General features: G+C 39.0%; 1 protein-coding gene across 6 annotated transcripts in view; it reads right to left on the bottom strand.

Annotated features, from left to right (window-relative positions):
• The window catches only part of pik3cb (phosphatidylinositol-4,5-bisphosphate 3-kinase, catalytic subunit beta), a 57891-nt gene extending 31300 nt beyond the window's left edge, over window positions 1–26591 (bottom strand). Inside the window, exons 1-3 of one of the 6 annotated variants that reach the window (XM_057350464.1) lie at window positions 25373–25697; window positions 8358–8422; window positions 6009–6118 (exon numbers count right to left, since the gene is read on the bottom strand). In XM_057350464.1, the coding sequence (XP_057206447.1) occupies window positions 6009–6094 (86 nt within the window). In that variant the 5' untranslated portion in view covers window positions 6095–6118; window positions 8358–8422; window positions 25373–25697. Of the gene's footprint in view, window positions 1–4975; window positions 5125–6008; window positions 6119–8357; window positions 8423–23283; window positions 23409–25372; window positions 25698–26515 lie in introns of those variants that run through there. The other 5 variants (XM_057350467.1, XM_057350468.1, XM_057350466.1 and 2 more) reach the window with 5 other exon arrangements.
• Between the last annotated feature and the right edge of the window lie 453 nt (window positions 26592–27044).

Here is a 27044-nt window from a genome sequence, read left to right as displayed (position 1 = left end):
ACACTTATCCCCAACAGGGGGCTTTCTCTGTGCAATGCAAAAATGTTTTTCCCCACCTTTAAAATCTTCCTCTTACCAGCTGAACACAAATGCACCCTCACATCCGCCTCGACTTTTCCAGAGCCGTTATTTCCCCTTAACAGCACAACAATGAGTCATTAAACCTACTGTCACTTATTGTATCTCTAAACTCCAACTCAACCCCTCACAGGCGTGAGTGACATCACACAGTGACCAGACAGGTGCAGAGACTTGCGCTGTATCCGAAATCGCCTACTTCCATTCTATATAGTAGGCGAAAATGAGTATGAGTCATGAATAGTATGTCCGAAACCTCAGTATGCAAAAACAGTAGGCGAGAAATACCCGGATGGTTTGCTACTTACAACCGGCTAGCCATCTATCGTGAGGCTCGTGCTGAATGAATTCCCGCGACTCGGCACGAGTGTCCGAATTTACTCACACGTTTTTACCCGCTCCTTAAAGTGGACTATATTAGTGAACTAACATAGGGAATAGTGAATGAGGGTACAGGGTTCTTACACCTTTTACAAAGTCAAATTACAGCACTTTTCCAGTACTTTCAATGTGTTTTCCAGTATACATACTTAATCAAAAGTGATGATACTGTGCTAAAAAAGACCCTAAAATGACATTCCCAACTTAAATTGTTGACTGTCTGGCAAATTAAATAGGCCTACATTTAACATAAAAATTGACTACATTTGCAAAATCTTGCAGGGCCTGAATTTCATTTTTTAACAATTGTTTTTGCTAGTTTCAGTCCAAAGCAGTTATCATTTTAACGTCATGTTTAAATAGCAGATGCATTTCCGACCATTAGGGTGCTGGTCTGAAAACGAGGGGCTTTTAACGCATAGATTTTAACGATCTATGCGCATGGTCTAAAGCGCAGGGTGCAAGTGCACTATGGCGTGTCCAAATCCACTCTGGCGCATGGTCTAAAGGGTTGTCCCTATTCTCTTAATGAGTCATAGGTGTTGTTTTGGGCAAAATGTGCAGTAAACCAATCAGAGTCTCATCTCCCATTCCCTTTAAGAGCCAGTTGCGCTCGCGGCATGGCGGATTCGCTATTTACGCGGCAGAATTTGCAAGAGCAAAGATGTGTGGAGTGCATTCACTTAACATCATAATCAAATTTTTGACGGAGCTTTTAGAGGGTTTTGCATCTGAACTCTTCATATAGCCGCCCGCCAAGTGCGCAGAATCAGAGAGGTAAGCGAAGCTCGAGCAGAATGTTTTTAATGTGAACGGCAAACGCAATAAGAATTTTTCAGTTATTTTATCTAAAAAGTAAACTGCACATACTGATTTGATATGAAATTAAGCATTTAAACATTTCAAGCAGTTTCAAGCCCTTTATCCCGAATCCAAGCATTTTTTAAACCTTGAAAACGCTGTATTAAAAATCAATCATTTTTCAGTATTTCCAGCACCCGTACGAACCCTGGGTATAGGGGGCGATTTCGGACACAGTCAATGTTTTCAGACAGGAGAGAGATGTGGTTAGATAGCACGCTTCCACACGCAGAAATGCCAAGTTAGACAAAGAAATAATGCCCACGTTAGTGAACGGAGGATGTGGTTTCTAATTCTGTAACCCAGATTGTCACACACCAAACACGCTATTGTTTAGAGAGAGACGCAGCAACAGGAAAGAGTTTTAGTCTATGTGGCCATAAGTACGCTTTCTCTGCGGCGTGGCACATCCATTACAGCTCATATCCAGAGCTTCTTATGACTCTCTCTGTGAAGTGCTTCCGGAAACCAAACCTTCATGTCCACCACAGCTCAATACCACTGACGTTCTCAAACCTCTGACCTCTCTCTGCTGATGCTATTGTTTATTAAAGGAGTAGTTCACCTTCAAAATGAAAATTCCTTTTCTTGTCATTTCAAACCTGTATGACTTTCTTTCTTCCGCAGAACACAAAAGAAGATATTTTCGAAAAATGTTGGTAACAGAACAGCACAGCCCCCCCTTTCACTTCTATTGTAACCAAGCGATTGGGGGGCTGTTAACAACATTCTACAAATTATCTTCTTTTTTGTTCTGCGGAAGAAAGAAAGTCATACAGGTTTGAAAAGACAAGAGGGCAAGTAAATGATGACAGAATTTTCACGTGTTAGCTGGAAAACGAGTACCGTTCGTTTCTGTAATGCAAGCACAACGCTCAAATGCATACGTAATGGCAATTACTATTGCAAACATCTAAAAAAATGATGGAAACGGAGCTCGCACGAACCAAACCAGTATAGATCACATCAGAGGTCATTGTTTAATACCCGTGTCAGAGAGAAATTTGACTGCAGCACACACTGGCATCCACTGTAAGAGCCACTAACAGGACGTTCTCTCTTGTTCTCCACGCATACTGATCACAACACTTCCTCTCTCCCTCTCTTAAAAATATCATGACCAATAAATGACCTATGACTGTCAAAGAGAGCTTACACACCGCCCCCACGTCCTAAAATACTGTTGAATGAGCAAATAAAGCGGGTCAGAGATAGAAACACAACAGAGACAAATATGCGGCATAGCCCTGACGCCAACATTCCCGGGCAGAGACGTGGGCAGCACAAAACCAGGACAGTTTCCTGAGTGACGCCACATCAATTGAATCGCTTCTGCCATTTAATCTGTTTGGACCGATTAACATACGTAAACCATAATCCTGTACGCTCTGACTTCAACTACAAAAATGTCAAATTACTAGTTATGTGGACATTCCCCCATTCAAATTTTTAACAGATTATTTTTCAGCTTTTCACCTCTTGTCTTTTCTATGCAGATTTCCTCTCGTCTTACGACTTTAAGAAAAGAGCTTCTTGCCCTCAGGTTGTTCCAAATCTGTTTACATTTCTTTGTTCTATTGAATGCAAAGGAAGATACTGTAATTTGGAATAATGTCAATAAGAAAACAGACATCGTGTCCCATTTCCTGCTATAGTAGGGAAAATATATACTATGGGAGGCAATGGGGGATGAGATCTGTTCGGTTACTGACGTTCTTCCAAATATCTTCATTTGTGTTTAGCAGAACAAAGAAATTTATACAGGTTTGGGCGAGTAAATCATGACTGATCCCTTTAAGATGAAAACGTTTTACTAAAGGTTTTCTCTATACTGATACCCATGTGAAGTCTCTCTAAAAGTATTTTTAGTGTTTTTAGTAAGTGAATCATCACATCCATAACGGAATTGTCACGTCCTTAACAGTCCATATTCCTCATAAATGGGCACATGAAAATTAAAATAAAAAAACATTTTGTGGTCTCCTGTATGAGTAGCCATCCCATGTCCATTTGTTGTTGACATTGTCCCATCCATAACACATGAATTTTTCTCTCTTTTACGAAAAAAACCCCCACTTATACTACTACTACTACTACTAATATTTGTCTGATGTCTGGACTTATTATGGGTTTGGTAAAATAAACAGATGGCTTACTACAGTATATTGGTAATAAAAACATTTTCTGAGAATATATATTTCAGTATTTAACTAAAAATGTCACATCCATAATACTGGAATTTCCCAAATATATATTTTTTGTATACGCTATTTGGTAAAGCTGCTTGAGGCTTGTCTCTAAAATTCTTTAAATGTAAATGATGGCCACTGTATCAATTGATTTATTGATTTATAATTGTATCATGCACATCGCTTTATATTAACTTCAATATTATGTCAATAGGCCTACCAGTTGAACCAATTTTATATAATTCCTAAATTGTGGTCTTTTCAAATCATTAACAGTTCACCTAAATATGCAGTACACCTACACCCTTAAAATAAAGGTGCTTCAAAATGAAAAATGATCATTCTAACTTATTTACACAGTGTTGAAGTATTTATTATAAATGATTTATCCATATTTTTGAAAAATTAAATTGCACGTGTAATCTTTGATAAGAAACGTTAACCTTTCAAAACGACCTCTCTTCACTTCTGGTCACGAGGACTGGCGCGAGGGCGGGGCTGCAATGGCTGATAGATTGCAAACTGGCATTCGAATCTTTCACCTTTTAACGATCCAATCAGTTGTCGGTGGATGAAATCAAGTCCCGCCCTACATTTTTTTCTCATTTCAGAAGTCGTTTCAATCAGGTATATGTCACGACGCGTAAAAAAAGACATTCTCTACTTTTGGTTGATGCCGAGTTTTTATCATCCGAAGAACCTTTCTGTTTCACAAAAGGTTCTTTTGTGGCGAAAAAAGGTTCTTCAGATTATGAAACGGTAAGAAAGAGATGATTCTTAAAAGAACCTTTGACTAAATGGTTCTTTATGGAACCAAAAATGGTTTTTCTATGGCATCGCTGTGAAGAACCTTTTAAGCACCTTCATTTGTAAGAGTGTATATTTACAAAGATATATATAAAATGTTATATATATATGTATAATACAATGCAATGTAAGTTGCTTAGGATAAAAGCGTCTGCCAAATGCATAAATGTGATGTGATGCGGTGTTCTGGTCTCTGGAACCTGTTTTCCTGGTTTAATTTACATTTATTCAAGATAAACATATTATCCTATATACAAAAAAAGCAAATTGTCTCATATGGGAGGTTATGTCAATTATTTTGCTATAATGCTGATGGTAAGTGGGGTAAAGTAAACATCTACAGAGTAGTTTTGCATGTTTTTTTGGCATGTCAAAAGCATGATCACCATACAAGGTTAAAAAAGCGCTTACTATATGTTCCGTCAATAAACATTCGTTTTGGTTTTTCTCTTTTGCTTTAGCTTGTGTATTCATTTAGCTCATACTACACAGTACACATTTATATGAACTATGTTCATTGTTGACTGTTACAGATAAGGACAGTACAGCTTTAGATTAGAAATGCATCTTTCGATGCCACCGTGGCAATAACCAGACTTTCCAACGCAAACAATGACTGCCACCTGGCTCTTTATCATACGCTTGCAAACAAACATTACCTTTATTAAACGTCTGCTATGTTTGAAGAGATCGAGGTCCTGAACGTAAGCAACACAATGCAGTTCAAAGTCAAACGTTCGGGCAAGTTGCGTTGTTATTCTGTTGTAATTGTTATTTCATCATGTCAAGAGCTGGAAATCCAACAGAACATCAGTTTTGCGACACTTCCTCTTTAGATTTCAGAGGCAGTGTGATGCATGGGGAACATAAAACCAGCTTTGTTGTGAAAGTGAAAACGAATTGCTTATTCAAGAGAAAGAGAGAGAGAGAGAGAAAGGGAGGGAGGAGAGCTGTTTCCATGATGGGACAACAGACCTTTGTACCAGAAAAGTTCAGTGGGTGCGCAGACACACACACACACGTGTTGGGTTCAACAGAGGTCACTGACTTTTCGCAGCACCATCTCCTATAAAAAACTGAAAACACATCGTACACGGTCTCTCGCTAGGCAAACAGGGAAAACCACAAATGCAAATTTCTAATCTCTAATCGGATTCTACGAAGCAGGATCTGTTAGAAATGCTTTTTCAACATCACGCTGCTGTCCCTCCACCTCGCTGGCTGCCGTCATTTAAACCGAGAGAGAAACAGCCAGAGTCACATTACTCCATAGACGCTTCATAGAGGGCACAAGTAAAACAAAACGTACCAACACACACGCAAATATCTGCATGCACCATTGCCAAGGAGACCAGACTGGATTTTACAAGGAATTTGCATATTACAACATATCACTTCCTCTTTATAAATCCACTACAATGTTTTGCCAAATGAAACTTGAAACGGAGAGCTCACCAAGACCTGTATTCACCCTCATGTCATTCTAAACCCTCTATGCCTTTCTTTCTGCAGAACACAAAAGAAGATATTTTGAGGAATGCTGGGAACCAATTGAACCCCATTGACAACCATCGTGTGAACGCAAAACCACAGAGACATTTTGCAAAATATCTTCTTTTGTGTTCCACAGCAGGAAGAGTTTTAAAAGGGATACTTCACCCCAAAATGAAAATTCTGTCATCATTTACTCACCTTCGAGTATAAATGTCTTTGTTCTGATGAACACAGAGAAAGATATTCGGAAGAATGCTTATACCCAGACAGATTTTGCCCCTCATTGACTCCCACAGTAGGAAAAATTACTGTTGAACACAAAAGAAGATATTTTGAAGAATGAAGGACAGCAAACAGTTCTGGGGCACTTTTGACTACCATTGTATTTTGTCCTACTATGGTAGTCAATCTGTCTGGTTATAAGCATTTTTCCAAATATCTTTCTCTGTGTTCATCAGAACAAAGAAATTTGTACAGATCTGGGGCTGTTAACTTTAAAACACAAATGTGTTTTTGCTTTTGTTGGAACATTGTCGTTTTTCACCTTCCAGACCAGGTTTTTATCTTCACCGCTAGGGGTGTAACGATACAACAATGCCACGGTTCGGTTCATACGACAATTTTAGAACCACGGTTCGGTTCGATTCGATGTGAGGGCAGGGTTCATGCCATGGCACAAGCAATGCTACAGAACACTAGAATCGTTTTAACTTAATAATAACAACAACAACAACAATATTTTAACTTCTTTACTTGAACTTTATTGACTTTAGTTTTATATTTTTTTTAGAGCAGTAAGCCTCAGTAAACAAAAATGAAATAAATAACACTAATGTAAATTTAAACTTGTCAGAACAGGGCTCTAGACTAACACTTGAGAGAGGTGGCACTAGAGTTATTCAGTTGGTGGCACCAGCCTTTAATTTAATAGCACGTCGTGTCGTGGGGTGAGGTAAGAAAAAAGAATCAATAAAACTTAATTGAAATGTAATTAATTAATTAATAAATCGATGAGATATTAATACAAATCATTGTTTATGATTGAATTATTTTATATTATGTAAACTCTCTTTCAACACTTTTTCATATTTAAAGCACATCTTTCTTAAAGCTACTTTCTTCCTTTATTTGTTGTGAACAACTCCTATAAGAGAACACAATTCCTTTAATATCAGTGAGTGTTTTTGGGCCCGTCCGTTGTTGTTTGATGAACATTATAAACAGGTATCTTTATTATGCTGCTGCCCCTTTAAGAGCTCGCGCAATATACTGGAACACGTGTTTTGTTTCCCAACTGTTTGGTCACGAAACTAAATACCTTCACAAGGTTTATTTTTAATATGGGAATTTTAACGTTATTTTGTGTTTATATGTCCGTTTCAGTGTAAGAAAGAGAACTCCGTTTAGTATTTTGTGCTCTAGTCAGATGCCGTCAGCTGTTTTGTCAGAGAAAGAGAACTCTGAATGACTGTTCAGCTGAGCGAATGAGCGCCCCGGAAGTAAAACGGAGCTGACGAAAGCAAATCAATGACGCCGCTTGTGTCTGTCGCTGCACTTTCAACCATTTAGTGCAGTTTCTCTATATCTATTTCTTTCTATATCCACTAAGGCTGATAATGCCAATGACATGTGCAACTTTGCATTCATGAAGCTTCACGAATCTGTCAGTAATGAAAGCGGCTGGTGTAAACAATGGTAAAAGCGAGCGCCGCTTACTTTGTATAGACAGTTTCATCGGACGCGCGTGCCTGACCCCCAGTTAATTTCAGGTTTGTGTTTGGCTAGTGTCTAATAATATAACTATTTATATTTAATTTAATTTATGTTAACATTAATTTGTATTATTATTTTACTGTATAATAATTGTATTAAATAAACGATTTGTTGAATTTTGTTGTATGTTCATTTTATTAAATAAACAATTTGTTGAATGGGTCCTGTAGTTCGGTGGCATTTAAAGAAAGCGTATGGTACATTGACATCTAGCGGTCGAGCTTGGTATCGCAGTCTAAATTCAAGATATTGGAGAGACAAGTTTAGCCAAGTAACGGTTCTTCTCGGTTTCTATTGATTGTTATCAGAAATAATCTACAGGCACTCTATTGTTTGTGAACGTGTACCGTAAACTGTACCGTAAAGTGCGCGTGCGCAGTAACGTTTGTTTACGTCGTTAAAATGAAACCGTGTATATCAGTTCTAGCTCTTCTGAATCCCAAACATTGAGTACTGCCACCTGCTGGTACAGGAGTTACATTAGCCATCATAGTCTGTCCAGTCGGTTGGTGTGCCCCTACCCTTAGAAGAAATAGGCTGTAAAAAGCGTATAAAAAGCATGGGGATTTTGAGGAGATAAAGCATAAATAAAGCGACATTGATGCTCTCCCAATTGAGCTACTACAGGAACACCATTTTCATTTTTCATGCTCAAGGTCACAGGTTGGACACACTTACTTAAAAAGTTAAAATAGCTTGTGATGCACTGTAATTCGCTTTGGATTAAAGCGTGCGCAAAAATGTCATTTTGGATGTGGAAATAAAAACACTCACCTGCTTTCTCTTAGAGTCTCTTATTTCCCCGTCGGCTCCATGATGGCTGGAGGTGGATGCTGCATCTGACAGAGGGAGACAGATGAGGATACGTGAAATGAAGAACGTCTGAACTGAAGGACTGAATGTTTGTTTCCATATCAGCTCAGATCTCACGGAGCGTTATACTACAGTAAAATATTATTATACATGTACTTTTCCAATTAAACATTTAATTAAGTTAAAAATTCAAGTGATTATGAAGCTTCCCGTAATTCCATTTTTATCTTTTAAACTCTATTTAAACAATAATGTTTAATCTTATATTTGTTACCACCCGTTGTGTACATTAGTGAGTTTTGTGTTAGACATGTATTAAACCACATGAGAGCTATATCATTGTTGTGTTGCACATGTTTCCTCATGACGTCTTATATTTGTGTACTGTAGGTTAAACACATTAGAGACACCACACATTAACATGTTCTGCTAACAACAAAGTACCACAGTGTCACCAAGTCGTTGTTTTTATTGGACGTAATACTATGTTAGTCTTTAAAGTTCTTTGGAATACCATGTCAATACCATTGCATTTGAATATGAAAATCATTCAGTACCACAAAGATAAAACCACCATCTAACAGCTCGAGATGCACCACCAACAACATGTTTTCTTTTCGAATATTGGTTCTTAAATACAGGATTTTCGATGATGTCATCTAAAACTGACTACACATTAGGGCTGTTAAATTATTAATCCTGACTAAAGGTGCAGTTTGTAACAATTTTGCAGTATAATATCCAAAAACCACTAGGCCAGTGTTATATATTTTGTTCACAATATCTCAAATGTTTACTTTCAATATCTCAAATGTTTCCAACTACTTGTAAATCGTGAGAAAATTCTAAATTTTGACACATGGCTGTGTAGTTGCCTGTCAATGGCGTCATATCCGCATTCCCCTTTGTTACCGCCTTTACTGACGTAGAAACCGCATGACAACAGTGATAAAACTTTATTACTTTACCCCACTTTACTTTACTTTACTAAAAGCTATGACTGTTATGAAAACAAAGCATACATTTTGTACTATTACTGCCTGTCATTTGAGTTTGTGACAAAACATTTTGCAGTGTTTACATATTGTTTATTACTGCATAGTATAATTCATTAAAATATAAGTTTAATGTGTTTCATAAAGTACAAGTTGATTTTATAATGCCAAAATGTTTTGCATTTTGTGTTAAGGTGAATAAAAGACTATTTTTCACTATATAGATCAACATTGAGGATTTCTTTAAAAAAGTCTAAAAATCTCATCTCGTTCTTGTGAACCCAGTCTAGTGTCTCGTCTAGTCTCGTGAGATAAGTGTCTTGTATAGCCCAACGAGATTAAGCTAAATATAAGGTAAATATAAAATGTCATATGAAAACAAATTAAAGCTAATTGTTCAGGCTTGTTCGGTGCAAATTTACACAGCCTTAATGAAAAAATATAACAGAATGCTGCAAAGTAAAAACTAGCCAGTATTTTTGCAATATAGCCTAACTGCAAAACAAAAGGCACGGAATAATAATTTTTCAGTAATATGATGTGCAAAAATGTGAGTTTAAAAATAAGTTCATCGTTTTTTTTTTAAGAAAGTTTGAGAAAAGTTTTTTAGCTTTTAGATTTTGTAACCATTTCCGAATAAACTCACGCATATCGAATGAAATACCCCACAATAGGGCCTAAAGATTATTGCACATAGTGCTATAAAAACCATAAATAAACGCTTAGGTCGGTATATGATCATCATGTTTATATTGTTTCAGGGGCGTAATTTCCACTGGGGACAGGGGGGACATGTTCCCCTCTCTTTTCAAAATCCCGTTCGTGTCCCCCTCACTTTCAAATTTGTTTGTAATGATTTTTTAACTACACACCGCCATCTCCACGGAGAAGTAGGCTACTAGGACCGAGCAGGACACAGAGAGTCTGCCTGTGTCGATGCGCGCGTCGCGTGCACACTCTGAAAACAATCTTTCAGTGATCCATTTCTAATCACGTGGTTTTGATTTGAATTTAATAGAAATTTGTTTTTACGTGGTCGTTGTTTCGGTAGGCTAGGTTAAGTGGTTTCCTTATAATGGACTTCTATGCGGAAGAAACATGTAACATGTGATTTATTACTTTTTTCGTTTAATAAGGACTCGTTCTTTTAACAGCAGTTAGTGTTTATGACAAGGCTTCACCAAAACGTGGGCTTCCCTGCTCGTTGTTCAGGTATGTTAAACCTTGTTAAGCATTTTAGAAAGTCATCCGGCTCGTCGCCTTCCGACCGCAGATTCAGGTTTACCAGCCATGTTTTACCTCCGTTTCTCAGTCAATACTCGCATTTCCCCCCTTCATGAACATCAACTTTTGCTACACAATAAAAACACCTTTTGGTTTCATGGTTTAATCAAATTAAACAATCAAAAACAACGCAAAACATAGGTATTTTGAATTTGTGTACAATTTTGATTCAAATCAAAAACATTTTACCCCATTTTGTGTCCCCCCCACTTCTCAAACCAAAGTTACACCCTGACCCTTGTATTGTTTACAATGTTTTTGTTGAGAAAAACAAGCACATAAATGTTCGGGTGAAGGTTTGGAGTTAGTCTGTTAACAGTGTCTGCACAGAAACACATGGGCTTCTCCACGGCGCAGCACGAGCACGGCAGGTGCACTCAGCCATGTTTTAAAGGTTGGTAAGCGATCAAGTTTATTGAAGCGCTGTGTATTTTTGTGTTAATAGTTTTGATAAAAGTAATTTTAAGTTTAAACTGCGTTTAGAAGCAGACAACGCTATTCTCTCATCTGACCTTAGGTTTGGTGATTAGGACTCTTGCATTCATCCATGATTTAGCTAAAGACAAATAGTAGGCCTATTTTTTAGTTTTCGATTTACTAACGAACAAAAATTACTCGCTTATCTAGATTTGTTTTCATAGCCAAATTATGTACGATTTATTATAGATGTGTGTCATCACTACACAGCTTTTATGGCATTGTTTCTGCCTTTTGTTCACACAGGGCGCTTTCTGGGACTGATCCCGTTAATGTTACTCCCCTTTCCGGAATCACTTTTCGGATCAATCCGGGATGCATTTGCGTTCACACAGAAGGCACTCTAGCAATTTTATCAGTGGTCTGTGTGAATGGGGTTATACATGCATATATTTAAGAAAAACAGAAAATATTAAATTAATAAACATTTATATATAGTTTACATTATTGGTAAACATAAATAAATAAATCTAAGTATTTCTTAAATATGTATACATGAAAGTATAAATACAAACTTTTATTCTGGATGCGATAAATCATTTGTGACTCTGGACAACAAAACCAGTCTTAAGGGTATTTAGCTTTCCAGTGATGTATCATTTGTTGGGAAATGACAATATTTGGCTGAGATACAACAGTTTAGAACTCTAGAATCTGAGGGAGCAAAAAATCTAAATATTGAGAAAATCACTTTTAAAGTTATTAATCAGAGGTGCTATAGCAGGCCATCCACTCACAAAAATGTCTTTATATATTTACGGTAGGAAATTTACAAAATATATTCATGGAACATTTACTTAATATCCTAATGATTTTTGGCATAAAAGAAAAATCGATCATTTTGAGCCATACGATGTCTTTTGGCTATTACTAAAAATGTTCCCGTGCTATCCAAGACTGGTTTTGTGATCCAGGGTCACATTTGACAGCCAACTACACATCATGATGTAAACAAAATAGAGCAATTTTTGCTTTTTATTGTTGTTTTAGAATTATATTATGTTTAGTATATGACTTAATTACTAAAACTATTGTTTCTGGTTTTGGAAGACTTCCTGTGGACTGTTTTTACTTTGTCCTTTGTGATCGGTGCATCCTTACTGACCTCCATTATTGTGGTGGTGGGGGAACAGAATGATTGGTCTGTTTTTACAGAAGGTCGGTTGCGCTGTTTTTAGCAAAATACAACACGCATGTTCTCACTCCCATTGGCTCCAAGAAAACAATGCTAGTAAGACGCAATGCACAATGCACAAAGCGGCCCTAGCATTGACGTATGCATATACGCTCACTGCAGTCTGCTGTGATCGCCACTGCTTACGCACACAATTCACACACACAGCATACTCATCACAGTGCGCAACAAAAAGAGGCAAACAACAATTACAACCCTACCACCCTGAGATAATCCTTTCATTTCCTCATCAGCACCGCCTCTCGCTCTCACGCTGGAATGTTAGGAATCTCCCTTGCCAAAACATCTCAAACACACATTCGCACGCACGCACACACACACACACACACACACACACACACACAGACAGACAGACTAAACTCTGGCCTTTGCTCACACCTTTGTCGGGACAGAAACTTCAGGAAGCATTCATTAGTCAAAGTTGATCCAAGTATGATTGGAAAGTACTGTGTAAAGATTTGGAATGAGTCTGTCACAAAATCATATTTGCACAACAAATTTCTGTGAAATTATTCGTCAAAATCATCTTTATTTCATGTGTATATGTATGGTCCATGAATCACACCGAAAATACGAGTGTAGAGAGTTTGTAACCATTAAAATTGGTTACCTACCAAGAAAATGTCTTTGTAAATTGTTTTTTGGTCTGTTGAACACAAAAGAATATGTTTTGAAGAATTTACGAAAGCAAACAGTTTTGGGGCACTTTAAACAACCATTGTCGGTTTTCCTATGGTAGTCAAAGGTGGCCGAGAATTGTTTGGTTACAAACATTCATCCAAATATCTTTCTCTGTGTTCATCAGAAGAAATTTATACAGATTTGGAACAACTTGAGGGTGAACAAATGATGACAGAGTTTTTTGGGGGGGTGACCTGCCCCCTTTTAATGCTGCGTTCCCACCAAACACGAATGAAGCTTTAAGCGAGAGTGATTTACATGTTAAGTCAATGCAAAGACGCAATAGGACATCCTGCGGCACGATTCGCGCGAATTGAGCGTTTCGGTCGTTTGAAGCGCGTAACACGTGATTCACGCGAGTTGAAAAATCTGAACTTTTGCGAAAATTCGCGCCACGTTAACCAATCAGGAGCTTGCTCTAGTAGTGACGTGGTTATGACATAGCGAATGGAGGCAGAAATCCGAAACAACAATGGAGGACAAAATCATCGCTGTATGTGGATACCCGGAGATGTATGATACATCTTCTTACTTTTATCGAAACAGGAATAAAAAGGATCTTGCTTGGAATAAAAGTGAGTGAGGAGGTCGGACAATCTGGTAATTTGTAAAAAACGATCTTTACTCATGAGACTGGAGCCGCCTGGCAGAAGCCCCTCCCATGACGCGAATTCGCGTCTGTTGTGAAGTGAATTTCACACGCGAATGAAGCGAGTAAACTCAAAATGTTCAAGCGTCCAACTACGCGCGAATAGCGCAAGTCGCATTTGGTGGGAATGCTCAGTAAGTCTCTTAATCCTTGAACTAAATTATTTTTTAGAATTATTGATATTGTGTTAATACTACACACATGATAATTACAGTTAAAGGGATAGTTCACCCAAAACTTACTTTCTTGCGCAGAACACAAAAGAAGATATTTTGAAGAATGTTGAAAACCGAACAGCGGTCGCACCCACCCTTCTATTGTATGGACACAAAACCAATGCAAGTGAATGGTTGCCATCGCTGTTCGCTCAACAACATTTTTCAAAAGATCTTCTGCGGAAGAAAGAAAGTCATACAGGTTTGAAATGACAAGAGGCTAAGTAAATGATGACAGAATTGTTATTTCTAGCGTCGCTAGACACGCCCTCTACCCCTTCGGCACTGTTGCTCGTGTCGCCAGAAGGAGCCAAGGTTCCATCGAAATGAATGAGATCGAGGCGCTCTGTCCCTGCTAGTCGCTGACGGTGTTCATGCAGCTTAAGGGCTACGTTTACACTGGAGGCAAAAATGGCATCATTTCATCACTTTAAAGCCTGCCAGGTTCAAGAAGCATAGAGAAAGCTTTATTTCAAAGCAGAAGTGACAACGTCAAGCACAAAAATACATTTCTTCTGACACCTACATTTGATTAGTCATGTGGATTTTAAGTATAAAAAGAAGCATAAAAGTCAGGCAGAAGCTAGGACCTGCGTTAATATTATAAAGACTTTCCAGCAGAGACACGTTAGGACCCGCGGTACAAAGGCTTGTAGCGGAGATACTCATAGATATCTATGGAGATACTTTCCAGCAGAGAGTCGTTGAAGAGAAAGATCGTCTTTAATACACCCAGAGGAGGTTGCATCGATTCGGATCAGTATGCGAGTAACATTGGTTTTCCTGTTTGTTAGAAACAAGATATGTTGTTGTTGTTCTAATATTAGCTGTGTGACAGAGCAGTTTTGAGCGTCATTGTTTATCTGAAACCCCTTTAATATTGTACTCGTCCAGATACTGGATCATCCTGCGATCCGTTTCACCATGTTACCGCAGCGGAAATGAAGAGAAAACGCGCGTTGTAGAGTTGTTTGTCCGTTTAGGGCTGCTGTACAAAACATGGTGGCGAACTCAATGTATGAAGGGCCACTCTGTACGTAGATATAAACAGCTTATTCTAAGGTATTACAAACATAATGGTTCATTACGTAAGGTCTTTATACACCTCTGAAGAAATAGTTTTGTATATTATATTGAATTTCTGTCAATAGATCCTCCTAAAAACCCTGTATTGTTTCTTTAACATCCGAAGAACCTTTCTGTCTCACAAAGGTTCTTTGTGTCGAAAAAAAGTTCTTAAGATTATAAAAAGGTAACAAAGAGATGGTTCTTTAAAGAACCTTTGACTAAATGGTTCTTTGTGGCATCACTGAAGAACATTTTAAGCACCTTTATTTTTTAACTGTGCGTTCACACCGCCGCCATCGAGAGCGTCAAAGTGGCCGGAAGTCATTCACTTTCAATGTGAGCCGGCAGCGAGCAGCGGCGAGGCGCGTCTTTGCTGGTGAGGGCGGCGAGGAGAGTTGAAATCAGGTCAACTTTATGGTAATGAGCTGTGACACGGTTCCGCGGCAACCAATCGGAACGTAGAAGTCCACCGCTTGAGAGGATTCCAGAGAACGCAGCCCTGTAAACTTTGGTCTATGTCAGAGCGCCAAAGCATCCACGAATCTTTCTACAGCGTTGTTGGCAGGGCGGCCAGAGCGATTTTTGATGCTCTCAATGGCGTCGGTGTGAACGTACAGTAAGAGTATATTTTACATTGTGGCAGGTTCATAGAACAAGCTGGGCTGAAATATGCCACACAAACTTTAAGATGAGAGTTAAAAGATCAAATGAAAAAACAACTTCACTACACTCTGCAGACTTAAGGTCTTTGCACATACAGTCTGAAATTTTCGTATACGTTTTTTCATATTTGTTGTCCTAAAAATACGTCACGCACAGGAACCTTGCACACTGAGTCCATTTCGTATGAATTAATTTGATTAATTAATTAATTTTGGCGCTCGCTTGTACGGTGTTTCTGAATTGTCAAAACTCAAAATGCTTGCTACGGATGCGAAAAACCGCGGTCACACTTGACTTTTCGCTCCATTGATTTCCATTCATAGGCATGCGAATGCAACAGACGGGAAATGCTAGCCCGTCCTTAGATATTTCGCTGCGTAGCAAAGTTCAAGTTTGGTGAACTCTGACCTGCGAATTCGCGTCACGCGAGTGCGCGAGACCAATAGAAATGTAAAAGATGGAGGAATCGCTCCCGCCCATTTTTGCAGCACCGCCCGAACGAATTTCGCATGCTCAAACTCAGTCTGACTGCAGCATAAACCATGTTTTCATGCAACCAAATAATCTACTTGTAATTGGATTGAGGTCCATACGATTGAAATTGCGATCGGATTGAAAGGGGTGGTGCATAAAAATGATGCATGTAAATGCTTGAATCAGAGTATTTTCTCAATCGGATTTAAAAATACCTTTTGCACATGTGCAGTGCAGTGCTGCGTATGTCTTATACATCTTATGTTTACGTGAAATATTAGAAAAACATGAAACTCACAAGAACATGTTTTAATCATTCAATGGCAAGCGCATAATTAAGGGAATGGGGACACGCACTGTATGTTCTGCCGTGCTCGTGTGTTCTTTTATAATATTACATAAAGCAAAGAGAGAACATTGCATTATTCGACAACTTCGTTTTCATTCCAAATATGAAAATACAGACTATATTGACAACATACATCCATCCAAAGACGAAGTTTGAAGTGAGATGTTAGACGCTTGCGCAGTGTTGCCAGGTCCCACTACGTTTAAAGTACAGGGACGATCGGGAAGTTTTTAAACGGTTCTCGTTGTTGTTTCTTTCACGCGGTTAAAAGAGGAATAATGTTGTTTATCAGATGTTCCTATTTGGGCTATGCAAGGTCATTTGATCTAGTTTCTGGATCGTTTTGAAATTGGTGCATGTAAACATAGCCATTTAGTGGTGAGGTTGCGAATTGCAACCAATGGCTCACTCCAACCCTCCCTTTCGAAGCACTACACCAGCTCTCACAGCACTAAGATGTAGTCACGTTTTCGCTTCTTTGCTGAAGGAGATAACCTTTTTACGAAATGTGCTCTGTAGAGCAATTTGTTCATTTTGGGCAGGGGTCGGCAACCCGTGGCTCTCGAGCTGCATGTGGCTCTTCTGTCCCCCTGCTGCGGCTCCCTGCAGCTAGGGCTGTCACGATTATGAAATTTGGCTGACGATTAATTGTCTAATAAATCATTGCGATTATGACGATTAATTGTCTGTTTTAGAGCTTTGACTTTTAATTCTCATACATTTTTTATTCAGCTTTGAAACGACCATATGGTTCTGAATATAAAGACTATATTCTTTTTCTTGGAAATTGGGTCATCAATCATACTTAAGGTTTAGGCTTTTACCTGTCAATAACACAACCGCCAAATACTTGTAAATTAAGTAAATTGATCAGGTGTGAATTGAAGCCACCATTAAAATGCTATCAGTCATAGAAAAGCTTCTAGTCTGTTTTTTTCTCACTTGCAAGACTACAATAAAAGTTTATGTCTATGTTAATGAGATTTTGGTAGACTGGTTTTCACACTGAAATAATATTAAATTGTACTGCAGGTTATTTGTATGGTATATGCTTTAGTTTTTTTTAAGTGATTGTGTTGTGGTGGTACATTTTACAAGTATTACCATGCTTTAGTTACAATATATACAATAAAATATGCAATATGCAGATGCACTACAGCTCCCCCTAGTGTCTTCTATAGAGATGTGCAATAATTGCGATGATCTGAAACCATCGTGATGATGTCAAACAATCGCGATGAGACGATTATTTAATAATCATCGTGACAGCCCTACCTGCAGCCTTTATAAGGCCCTGTTTATGCCTGGTATTAAAATGCGTTTTGGTCGATCGGATCACAAGTGGATGAAAGAGCAGGGCTGCACAATTAATCAAAAAGAAACTGCACGCGATTTGGCGGGTGGCTGCGATGTTTTATGCGCAGTTTGTCAGTGAAATACTGTTAAATTCGAATTATTTCGTCTATTCATTCGAATAGACGAAATAAGTTTATGCAATGTACATATGAGCGCGACACGACCGGAGATGACAGAAAAAACATACAGAGAGCAACGGTTTTATTTCTGCTTTGACAGATGTGAGACAGCACCGAACACTGTATGCGTGTTATAGAATGGTGAGAAAACATTCTGCTTGGTACGTTTTTTCGTCTGTAAACCAAACTTTTAGGTCTTTGGCCGGAATAGTTTAAATCCTGTCTGGCTAGCACGCTTCTCATAATGTTTATGCATGATGTCCGTATGCGGAGAGTACGCGGTCTCTTGTGGCCGTTCATCAAACTCTGCAAAAACAAAACCCAAAACAAAAGTTTACAGAACAAAGTCTAACCGAAGCAGCGTGTGCAACACCGTGATGCTACTCTCCTATTGCAACACTCCCACTTCTTGCCAGGGACGAAAATGTATAAATGGCTAACATCTAAATACAATAAAAATCGCACTATATTGCAACTGGGTAACTACTACCTTACATGCATAACAACTTGTATTATAATAATTTTAAGGTTATACATTGTCCGTCGATTAAAAGAAAAACTCTCCACATCGCGCATCCGTGAAATCACAATGAACACGTTTCATGCGTGCTCTAAACCCGCATCATTAAAATCAAAGCGGACTTAAACCAGCATATGACCCGCTTAAACCAGCACATGACCAGTTTAAACCAGCAAGTGACCAGGTTAAACCAGCACAAACCAGCAAGCCAGCATCAAAACATACCGAACCCAGCATATGCTGGTTTTTTCAACAGGGCTAGAAGCTGGAGCGTCATCGCTCCTGCTTGAGACAATGGGCGCATGTACTGAACGTGACGTTAAAATGTGATTTTAATAAATGTATCGATAGTTGAGGTTGGACTATCGATACACTATTTGTCAGTGAAATACTGTTAAATTCGAATTATTTCGTCTATTCATTCGAATAGACGAAATAAGTTTATGCAATGTACATATGAGCGCGACACGACCGGAGATGACAGAAAAAACATACAGAGAGCAACGGTTTTATTTCTGCTTTGACAGATGTGAGACAGCACCGAACACTGTATGCGTGTTATAGAATGGTGAGAAAACATTCTGCTTGGTACGTTTTTTCGTCTGTAAACCAAACTTTTAGGTCTTTGGCCGGAATAGTTTAAATCCTGTCTGGCTAGCACGCTTCTCATAATGTTTATGCATGATGTCCGTATGCGGAGAGTACGCGGTCTCTTGTGGCCGTTCATCAAACTCTGCAAAAACAAAACCCAAAACAAAAGTTTACAGAACAAAGTCTAACCGAAGCAGCGTGTGCAACACCGTGATGCTACTCTCCTATTGCAACACTCCCACTTCTTGCCAGGGACGAAAATGTATAAATGGCTAACATCTAAATACAATAAAAATCGCACTATATTGCAACTGGGTAACTACTACCTTACATGCATAACAACTTGTATTATAATAATTTTAAGGTTATACATTGTCCGTCGATTAAAAGAAAAACTCTCCACATCGCGCATCCGTGAAATCACAATGAACACGTTTCATGCGTGCTCTAAACCCGCATCATTAAAATCAAAGCGGACTTAAACCAGCATATGACCCGCTTAAACCAGCACATGACCAGTTTAAACCAGCAAGTGACCAGGTTAAACCAGCACAAACCAGCAAGCCAGCATCAAAACATACCGAACCCAGCATATGCTGGTTTTTTCAACAGGGCTAGAAGCTGGAGCGTCATCGCTCCTGCTTGAGACAATGGGCGCATGTACTGAACGTGACGTTAAAATGTGATTTTAATAAATGTATCGATAGTTGAGGTTGGACTATCGATACACTATTGTAAAAAATAATATTGCGATAGATTGCTGTATCGTTATTTTTGCACAGCCCTAGTATCTAGCACACCTGCTTTCTTCTTTTCTATTAGTCTACTTTACCTAAACACATAACAACTGTGGGTGGTCATGTATTCATCATGTCACTGTTTTGAAAAAGGATGTAAAGAGAGCTATGGCGATTTTCCACTAGATGACGTCTCTTTATTCCTATCGGTTGAGATTCCAAAGCGTGACCTTATATACAGTTTAAATAACCTTTGAATGTTGTCATTTCTGTAAGTTGTATTTACAAAACAAAAACTACTGAAATTTTGATGTTGTAGAAACAAATGTTATTTGAATATCTGTTTTAGTTTACTTTTTGCAAAACATATTGCAACACAAACGAAATTGTGAACCCATTATCAAGTAAGTGTGAGCTCAGAAGAAAACTAAGGGTTTTAAAAAACAATGACGGTTATAAAATAAAAGGCACATACCAGGACACCTCGTGTGGCTAATTTACATTATTAACCGGTCAGATGATGTTGGATTTATGTCACACGGTGTCATTCAGCTGAAACTGAGGTCACAAACAGGAACATGGTTTTGCTTCGAATAATGACCCATTCGACATGTGTCACAAGCATCGCTATCATATACAGGAACTAAAGATTTAGACACTCAGAATTAGACACTTCTGTAATTATGCTCATAAAGAGTGAGAAAACAACAGTGATGTGATGAAGTTGTGATTATGATGTGGTAAATAAACCAACAAGCGTCACCACAACCCCATAATTCACACAGCAGCTGCCGCAGACAGACACTTTGTCAGTTATACAGTATATACACGGTGCATCCACACGAGTGCATTTGCTTCAGAAAACACTTGTTATAACCTTTAAATTTACAGTCTATTGTGTAGTTGCCCTTTAAGCGAGGAGCCACAACAGCACGCACATGCGCTCACAGACTAAAAAGATGTTAATCAGTTACCTACTGAGACCTGACTGAACAAAGGTCCAGTTTTAGCTGTGGGTGGAGCAAATTTATGCCTCTCGCTTTTCCTGTATGTTTAAGCTCTATGATACGTGTCGTTATGTAAGCGCTGACAGCTGGAAAGCACAGACTTCAGAAACTCAATTTGTGGCACACACACACCTCGAGCGTAAGAGCGCAAACGAAAGAGCAGCCGTTTCTGCAACATATCCTCCAACCCATATGACATACGCATTTCGTTTGTCCCTTCCTCAAATACGTCAAATGCGAGCGTTTCCTAAATTAGCGCCTCTCCCGGATGCACGCAAAACTATCACCTAGCGTCATTATAAAATGTACATTTTGGGGTATTATTTTGCATTATTCCATTTATTCTATTTTCAAATCTGGCACCAAGTTACGTCAGCCTTAACAGTGAAATATCATTGGCTTTCGTCTGTCTCGTGACAGACAGCGAGTGTCAGCGTTGAGTGTGACATGCAATAGGCTCTCATTGCCGATTACATCATTCTAATGTTCCGGTTTGTTTAAAGACGTGTTTTATTCAAAGGTTTTTGTACAAAAACCAATAGGATTAAGCAAATGTCATATTGTTAAAATAAAAAAAATAAAAAAAACACCTAATCTCTGCAATACATATAATTTTTTTACTCCCAGTAAATAATTTCCAGTCAACACTACTATGAACACTCATGTTTTGTAGACTTAATCTAGCTTTGGGTAAAATGTCCTAATATTTGGCCAGTAAATACCCTGATAGCACACTCCACCTGGCTTACGTCTTGACGTCAGCATTTACATCTGCAAGACATCTGCAATGCATCTCGGAGACGTCTGTACGTCTGTAATACGTCTGCTAAAGATCCGGAGATCTGGAAAACATCTGCTGTGTGAAAACATCTGCTGTGTAAAAATATCTGCTAAACATCTTAGAAAAAGCAGTTTTACATCCATTCTAAATCATAAACATCTTACAGACATCTTATAGATGTATATGACGTCTGACAGCAGACTTCTCCGAGACGTATTGCAGATGTCTTGAAGATGTAAATGCAGATGTCAAAGAGATGTAAGCCAGATGTATGTGTGTTTTCAGGGTAATGGGTCAGAAAAGTAAAAAATTGCAGCTGTAACAATTTTGGATTCACACTGGAAATGAAATACTATGTTAATGCACTGCAAAAATGATTCAATTATTTTTTGCCAGGACATTATCTGCTCATTTATGGACATTTCGGTTAACAGTGTGGGATTACATTCTGGTTATATACGTATGTAGAATCGGTAAGAGCAGTATGGAAGTGTGCCATTTCAAACACAGCCAATCAATACCACTCCCTCGCTCCATCCCTCGATCCTCGCTTCTCCGAGCTGAATTCCTCAGCGTGTCCTGACATGAACACAGGGAAGTGCAGAATTCCAAGTGTGGGCATGTTTATCACTCACAGCGGCTCTCGCAAGCATGCAGGTGTGTGGACAGGTGTTGAATATGCATATGCATTGCATTCAAGTCTAGTCGAGAACGCTATGTGGTCGTATGCAAGAGCATAAAGGGAAGAGACAGATCTGGGTAAATCTGAGAACACATGATGTGAAAGCATACTATGGTGGCGAGGTCTAGGGTGAACTGTCATCCACGACTGTGGAGATACCCTGGACTCACTGACTGTCTAATTGATCAAATGAAGGGCAGGCACAGAGAAAAACATAACCGTGAATGGATGATTTTGCTCAATAGCCTCCCTTAGCTTGCACCACACCTAACCTGTTTGAGACACTTACTTAACAGTCTTCCACATTAACAGATATTTATCAAGGACAATGGCATCTACACTAACCACTTCCACGCTTAAGCAAAACAATAATCTAGTTTTGCATTTTCTGGTTGCTTGAGCATGCAGAAGTCGCCTCCAGGGTGTCACAGATCTACATTTACCAGTCACTTTTATACAAAGCAACGGAAGACAGCGAGTTAAACAATGAGCTATTCATCTTAGGGAGCCAAAGATGGTTACAAATGGTTGCCAGGGTGTTGCTATGGACTGGCTATGATGTTACAGGTGGTTGCTTATTGGCTCAATCAAAAGAAGCCGCTCTCGTCAGAGCCGACTGTGGCGCCATTGCCAACTAGTGGTCGTTTCCCGGTTCCATCCCTCTGTTCTCTCACACTTCGCTTCATTTACAATTTTACATTTACGCATTTGGCAGAGCGACTTACATTGCATTGTTCTATACATTTGTTTTTGACTATGTGCAATCCCCTGGGATCGAATCTATGTCCTTGGCGCCATCCTCTAACCACTGAGCCACTAGCTTCCTGTCCTCTCTTACAGTGTAGCGAAATAAAGGCAAAAAACTCTATAAAAAAAAAAAAAAAATTCTTTAAAAAAGAGCCCACTCTCGGGTCACGATGAGGGAAATCAGGCCCTTTTTCTTTATTAGGCAAAAGATGAACAGCAGGGCAGATTTATTCATGTACCATATTGTTAAAGCGTAACACTGTCGATAAAATAAAAATTCTGTCATGAATTACTCACCCTAAAGTCGTTCGTCAACCCTAGGACCTCCGTTTATCTCCAGAACGCCAATTAAGATAGTTTTGAAGAGGTCCGGGAGCTTTCTGACTCCTCCATAGACTGCAACGTAACCAAACTTCAAAGCGCTGAAAGTTAGTTAAGACATCGTTGAAATAGCCCATGTCACTCCAGTGGTTCAGCTTTAATTCTATAAAGCGACGAGGATATGTTTTGTGCACAAACAAACAAAAATACCGACTTTATTCAACAATTTCCTGACTTCTGTGTTAGAAGTTTAATTGGCGTTCTGGAGATAAACGGAGGTCCTAGGGTTGACGAACGACTTTCGGGTGAGTAATTCATGACAGAATTTTCATTTTTGGGCGGAGGATCCCTTTAATACTAGTTTATAGAAACTTCAGTTCAGTTATAACAAGATGCTTATTTGTGATTGTAATTTGATCGTTTTATATACAATTGTTGATATTCGTGTTTTGAAAATGTTTTGGCTTGTTGTTTCAACTCCCGTCCAGTTTTCTACATAAAAATACTCTTTTTACTAGGGCTAGTTCAATTCACTTTGCGCTACCAAAATCTGAAGAGCGCCTGCCCGAAGGGACAGCTTCCTTCTCCTGAGCAAGATTCATCACACACAAAGAGTGTAGGAAACATCAAAGTTTAATAAGCTAAATCTTCTTTTATTAGTATTCTCGAAAAACTATATTTCAAAAGGATACGTAGCTCTCCGATACATAATAGTTCAGCCAGTGCTGCGAGTACACGCATGTTTTTGTCTCTATTTCAGAGGAAAAATGTTTTCCTGTGTCTCTAACACACACACACACCCACACACACACACACACACACACACACACACACACACACACAGTGTTCTCACATGACTGAGAGAATCAGCCCATTTATGGCCCCCTGTCACCACTGTGACCTCTATGTGTGTGTGTGTGTTCATGTTTTATATCCCGGTGGGGACCTAAACCTGAATGCACACCAACTCATGGGGACTCGTGTCACCGTGGGGACCAAAACTGAGGTCCCCGTGGGCAAAAAAGCTTATAAATCATACAGAACAATATTTTTTTAATTTAAAAATGAAAAAAGTTTTCTATGATCTTTAGGTTTAGGGGTTAGGGTATAAAATATACAGTTTGTACACTATAAAAATCATTACGCCTATGGACTGTCCCCACGGAGATAATAAACCAGACAGTGCATGAGTGTGTGGAGATTCCATAGTATTTTTGTGCTGGACTGATGACATAACTGTCTACCACCAAAGTCTCTCTGAAACTCCTCACATGCATTTGTCACATGGCCAAAAAATCTCAAAACACACATGCTCTATAACACACAAACTGCATTTCAATTCCATAACCCAAAATGTGTATTCAGGACAAGCTATCGTGTGTGTATATTCAGAAAGATGACTGATATCCTGGCACTATAGAGACTCATCACATCTAGATGTGGGTGTATGTGAATCAGATCGATTGACAGATGGACATGTAGTAGTGACTTCCTCTTCCTGTTGTCTCTTTTCGTTATGAATGAAAAATAGAAAAGACACTTTTCAATGACTTATGAGGACGGAGAGAGAAACACACAAACAAGTCTAGCCTTTTGTTGGTTCTGTACCTGACGACGCGCATACTTTTTACTCACTTTAAAGAGCAACGTCTAGGGCTTTAATGTGAAGTTTCAGGGTGGGCAGGTGTGCAAATCTTCATTACTTCTGTCTGTACGTGTCCGACTTGTTATGGAATTTCATCTATCCACGATACATAAACCCCACTGGCTCAAAGTTATGATCATTGACTTGAAACAGTACGAAATAAACCAACGTCTGCAACTTTTAGACATATCGAGTAACAGCAGCCTACACTGTGGTTTTCAGACAGTAAGTTATGTAAGTTACAATAAAAAACACTGCCAACTGAAAGATAAGTTACCTTCAAGTTTAAACAAATTTGACCAACAGATTTTCGCTAACAAACATTGAGGATCAACGCAGAGAGAATCGATTAAACGCAACGAACGCACGCGCTCCGGACCGTGATAATATCGTGAAATAAAGCAGTGCTCGAGCTCTCACCTTAAAAACCGATTAATCCAACCGGGCGAGTGTGTCGGACGCCTGTTTGACGGGAGATTTCCACAAACCGAGCGAGTTAAAAGTTGGGCGTGCTTTATACTCCAAGCAAAACAGCAGTCGGGTTTATTCACTCTACGGGGTCTAAAGTAAAGCCTGTGTCCCAGCGCGGTCCGGTGCAGGTGAACAGAACCAGTCCTCTTCTTCCTGCTTCTTTGGCAGGGTGCGTGAAACAAGCGATCACTCAGGGCACCCTCCCTTTCCTTCTACACGTAACCGCTATTTTGCCTACGGTTCACAGACGCCCCGAGTCGTGATTTCACCCGGAAACAAACGTCATCTACGCCCGCCACCTAACGTCACGTTACATGCAGCGAAAGTGTGCGCAGGATTTTTAATGTTGCGTCAAGTTCAGCATGCAAACTAGGCCCGATGTGATGCGTGGCTGTCACGCAACTCGCGCAATACGATACGATAAGGATGTGTGACTTTCACATTGAATTTAAGCAGTCGTGTGTTTGTATGGTGAATAGGCTAGTTCATAAGTTTGTCGACTCGAGTGTTTGTTTGCGCATTTATAAGTCTAGAGAGATTTGTTTCGCCCACCGTTTCTTATTTATTTCCTTACAGGTTTTCTTTCGGAGTTTGTAGATTTGCTGACCTCTAGTGGTTGTGCATCTTATGTGCACATGTGTTTTTGTTGAGTCAAGGTTACAGGGGCACAAACTCCACCCGTGCAATATAAGATGTAGTCTTTGCAGTCTTACAAGTTTAAGTGATCAGGCGCTTTGATGACCACTCGTAAAGGATAACAGGTGGTGATTTATGCCATGTTTGGGCCTTAATTCTCTGGAGAATGTTGTGGAATCTTTTCTGAGAGATGAGACCAAGATTTGATTTGCAAGCAGGGTCAACTCAAAACAGAGTGACAATCATCAGTCTGCCAAGAGTGGAACACACATACACTACACATTCTTACATTAGTTTGTAAAGCACGAGTTTACAAAGCATAAAAAATAAAAATTTACTCCACACTTCCTCTTTTTGTCATTTTACAACCTTAAAGTGTAAAATAAACTAATAAACACATGATATAATTTTGAACATGTCTGACTTCATATTTGCTGTTTTAACAGACAGACTTACTGTCACAGATGTGTCAATAGAAGGAGTGTCATCTGGGAAGTTTTGCACAATAACATCCATGGCAGGACTGTTATCTGGGGAAGACAAACAAGTCTGCAAGAAAATGAACAAAATAAATATATTATCCCTAGGGCAACTGAAGAGTGATCAATGTATTAATATAGAATCAAGAGTAAAATATTTCTTGCCTGTTCATCAGAGTCAGATAAGAGTTTTACCGTCTTGCAAGATGCCACATGTGCCACTAATACCTGGACTGGCATGTTTTCTGAAGACGTATCACATGCTGCTTTTGTAATTTTTTCGAACTCCTTTGCAGTGTAGGGAAGAGGTGAAGTATCAAGAGTTTGATTGGTACTATGTACAGTGTTGACTTCCCACGTGCAACTGTATTGAGGTAAGCACCTGTATAACCTTCTGCCTTAGGCGGTACAATACACAATTCTCTTTGTCCAGATCCACCTAAAAGGAAAAGATGTAATATTTGAAGTCAGTCAAATTTGCCAGTAGACCACATAAGACCGTAGCT

Source organism: Triplophysa rosa, linkage group LG14, assembly GCF_024868665.1.
Source record: "Triplophysa rosa linkage group LG14, Trosa_1v2, whole genome shotgun sequence".
In the NCBI taxonomy this organism is placed as follows: domain Eukaryota; kingdom Metazoa; phylum Chordata; class Actinopteri; order Cypriniformes; family Nemacheilidae; genus Triplophysa; species Triplophysa rosa.
This window is presented reverse-complemented; position numbering and strand designations above follow the sequence as displayed.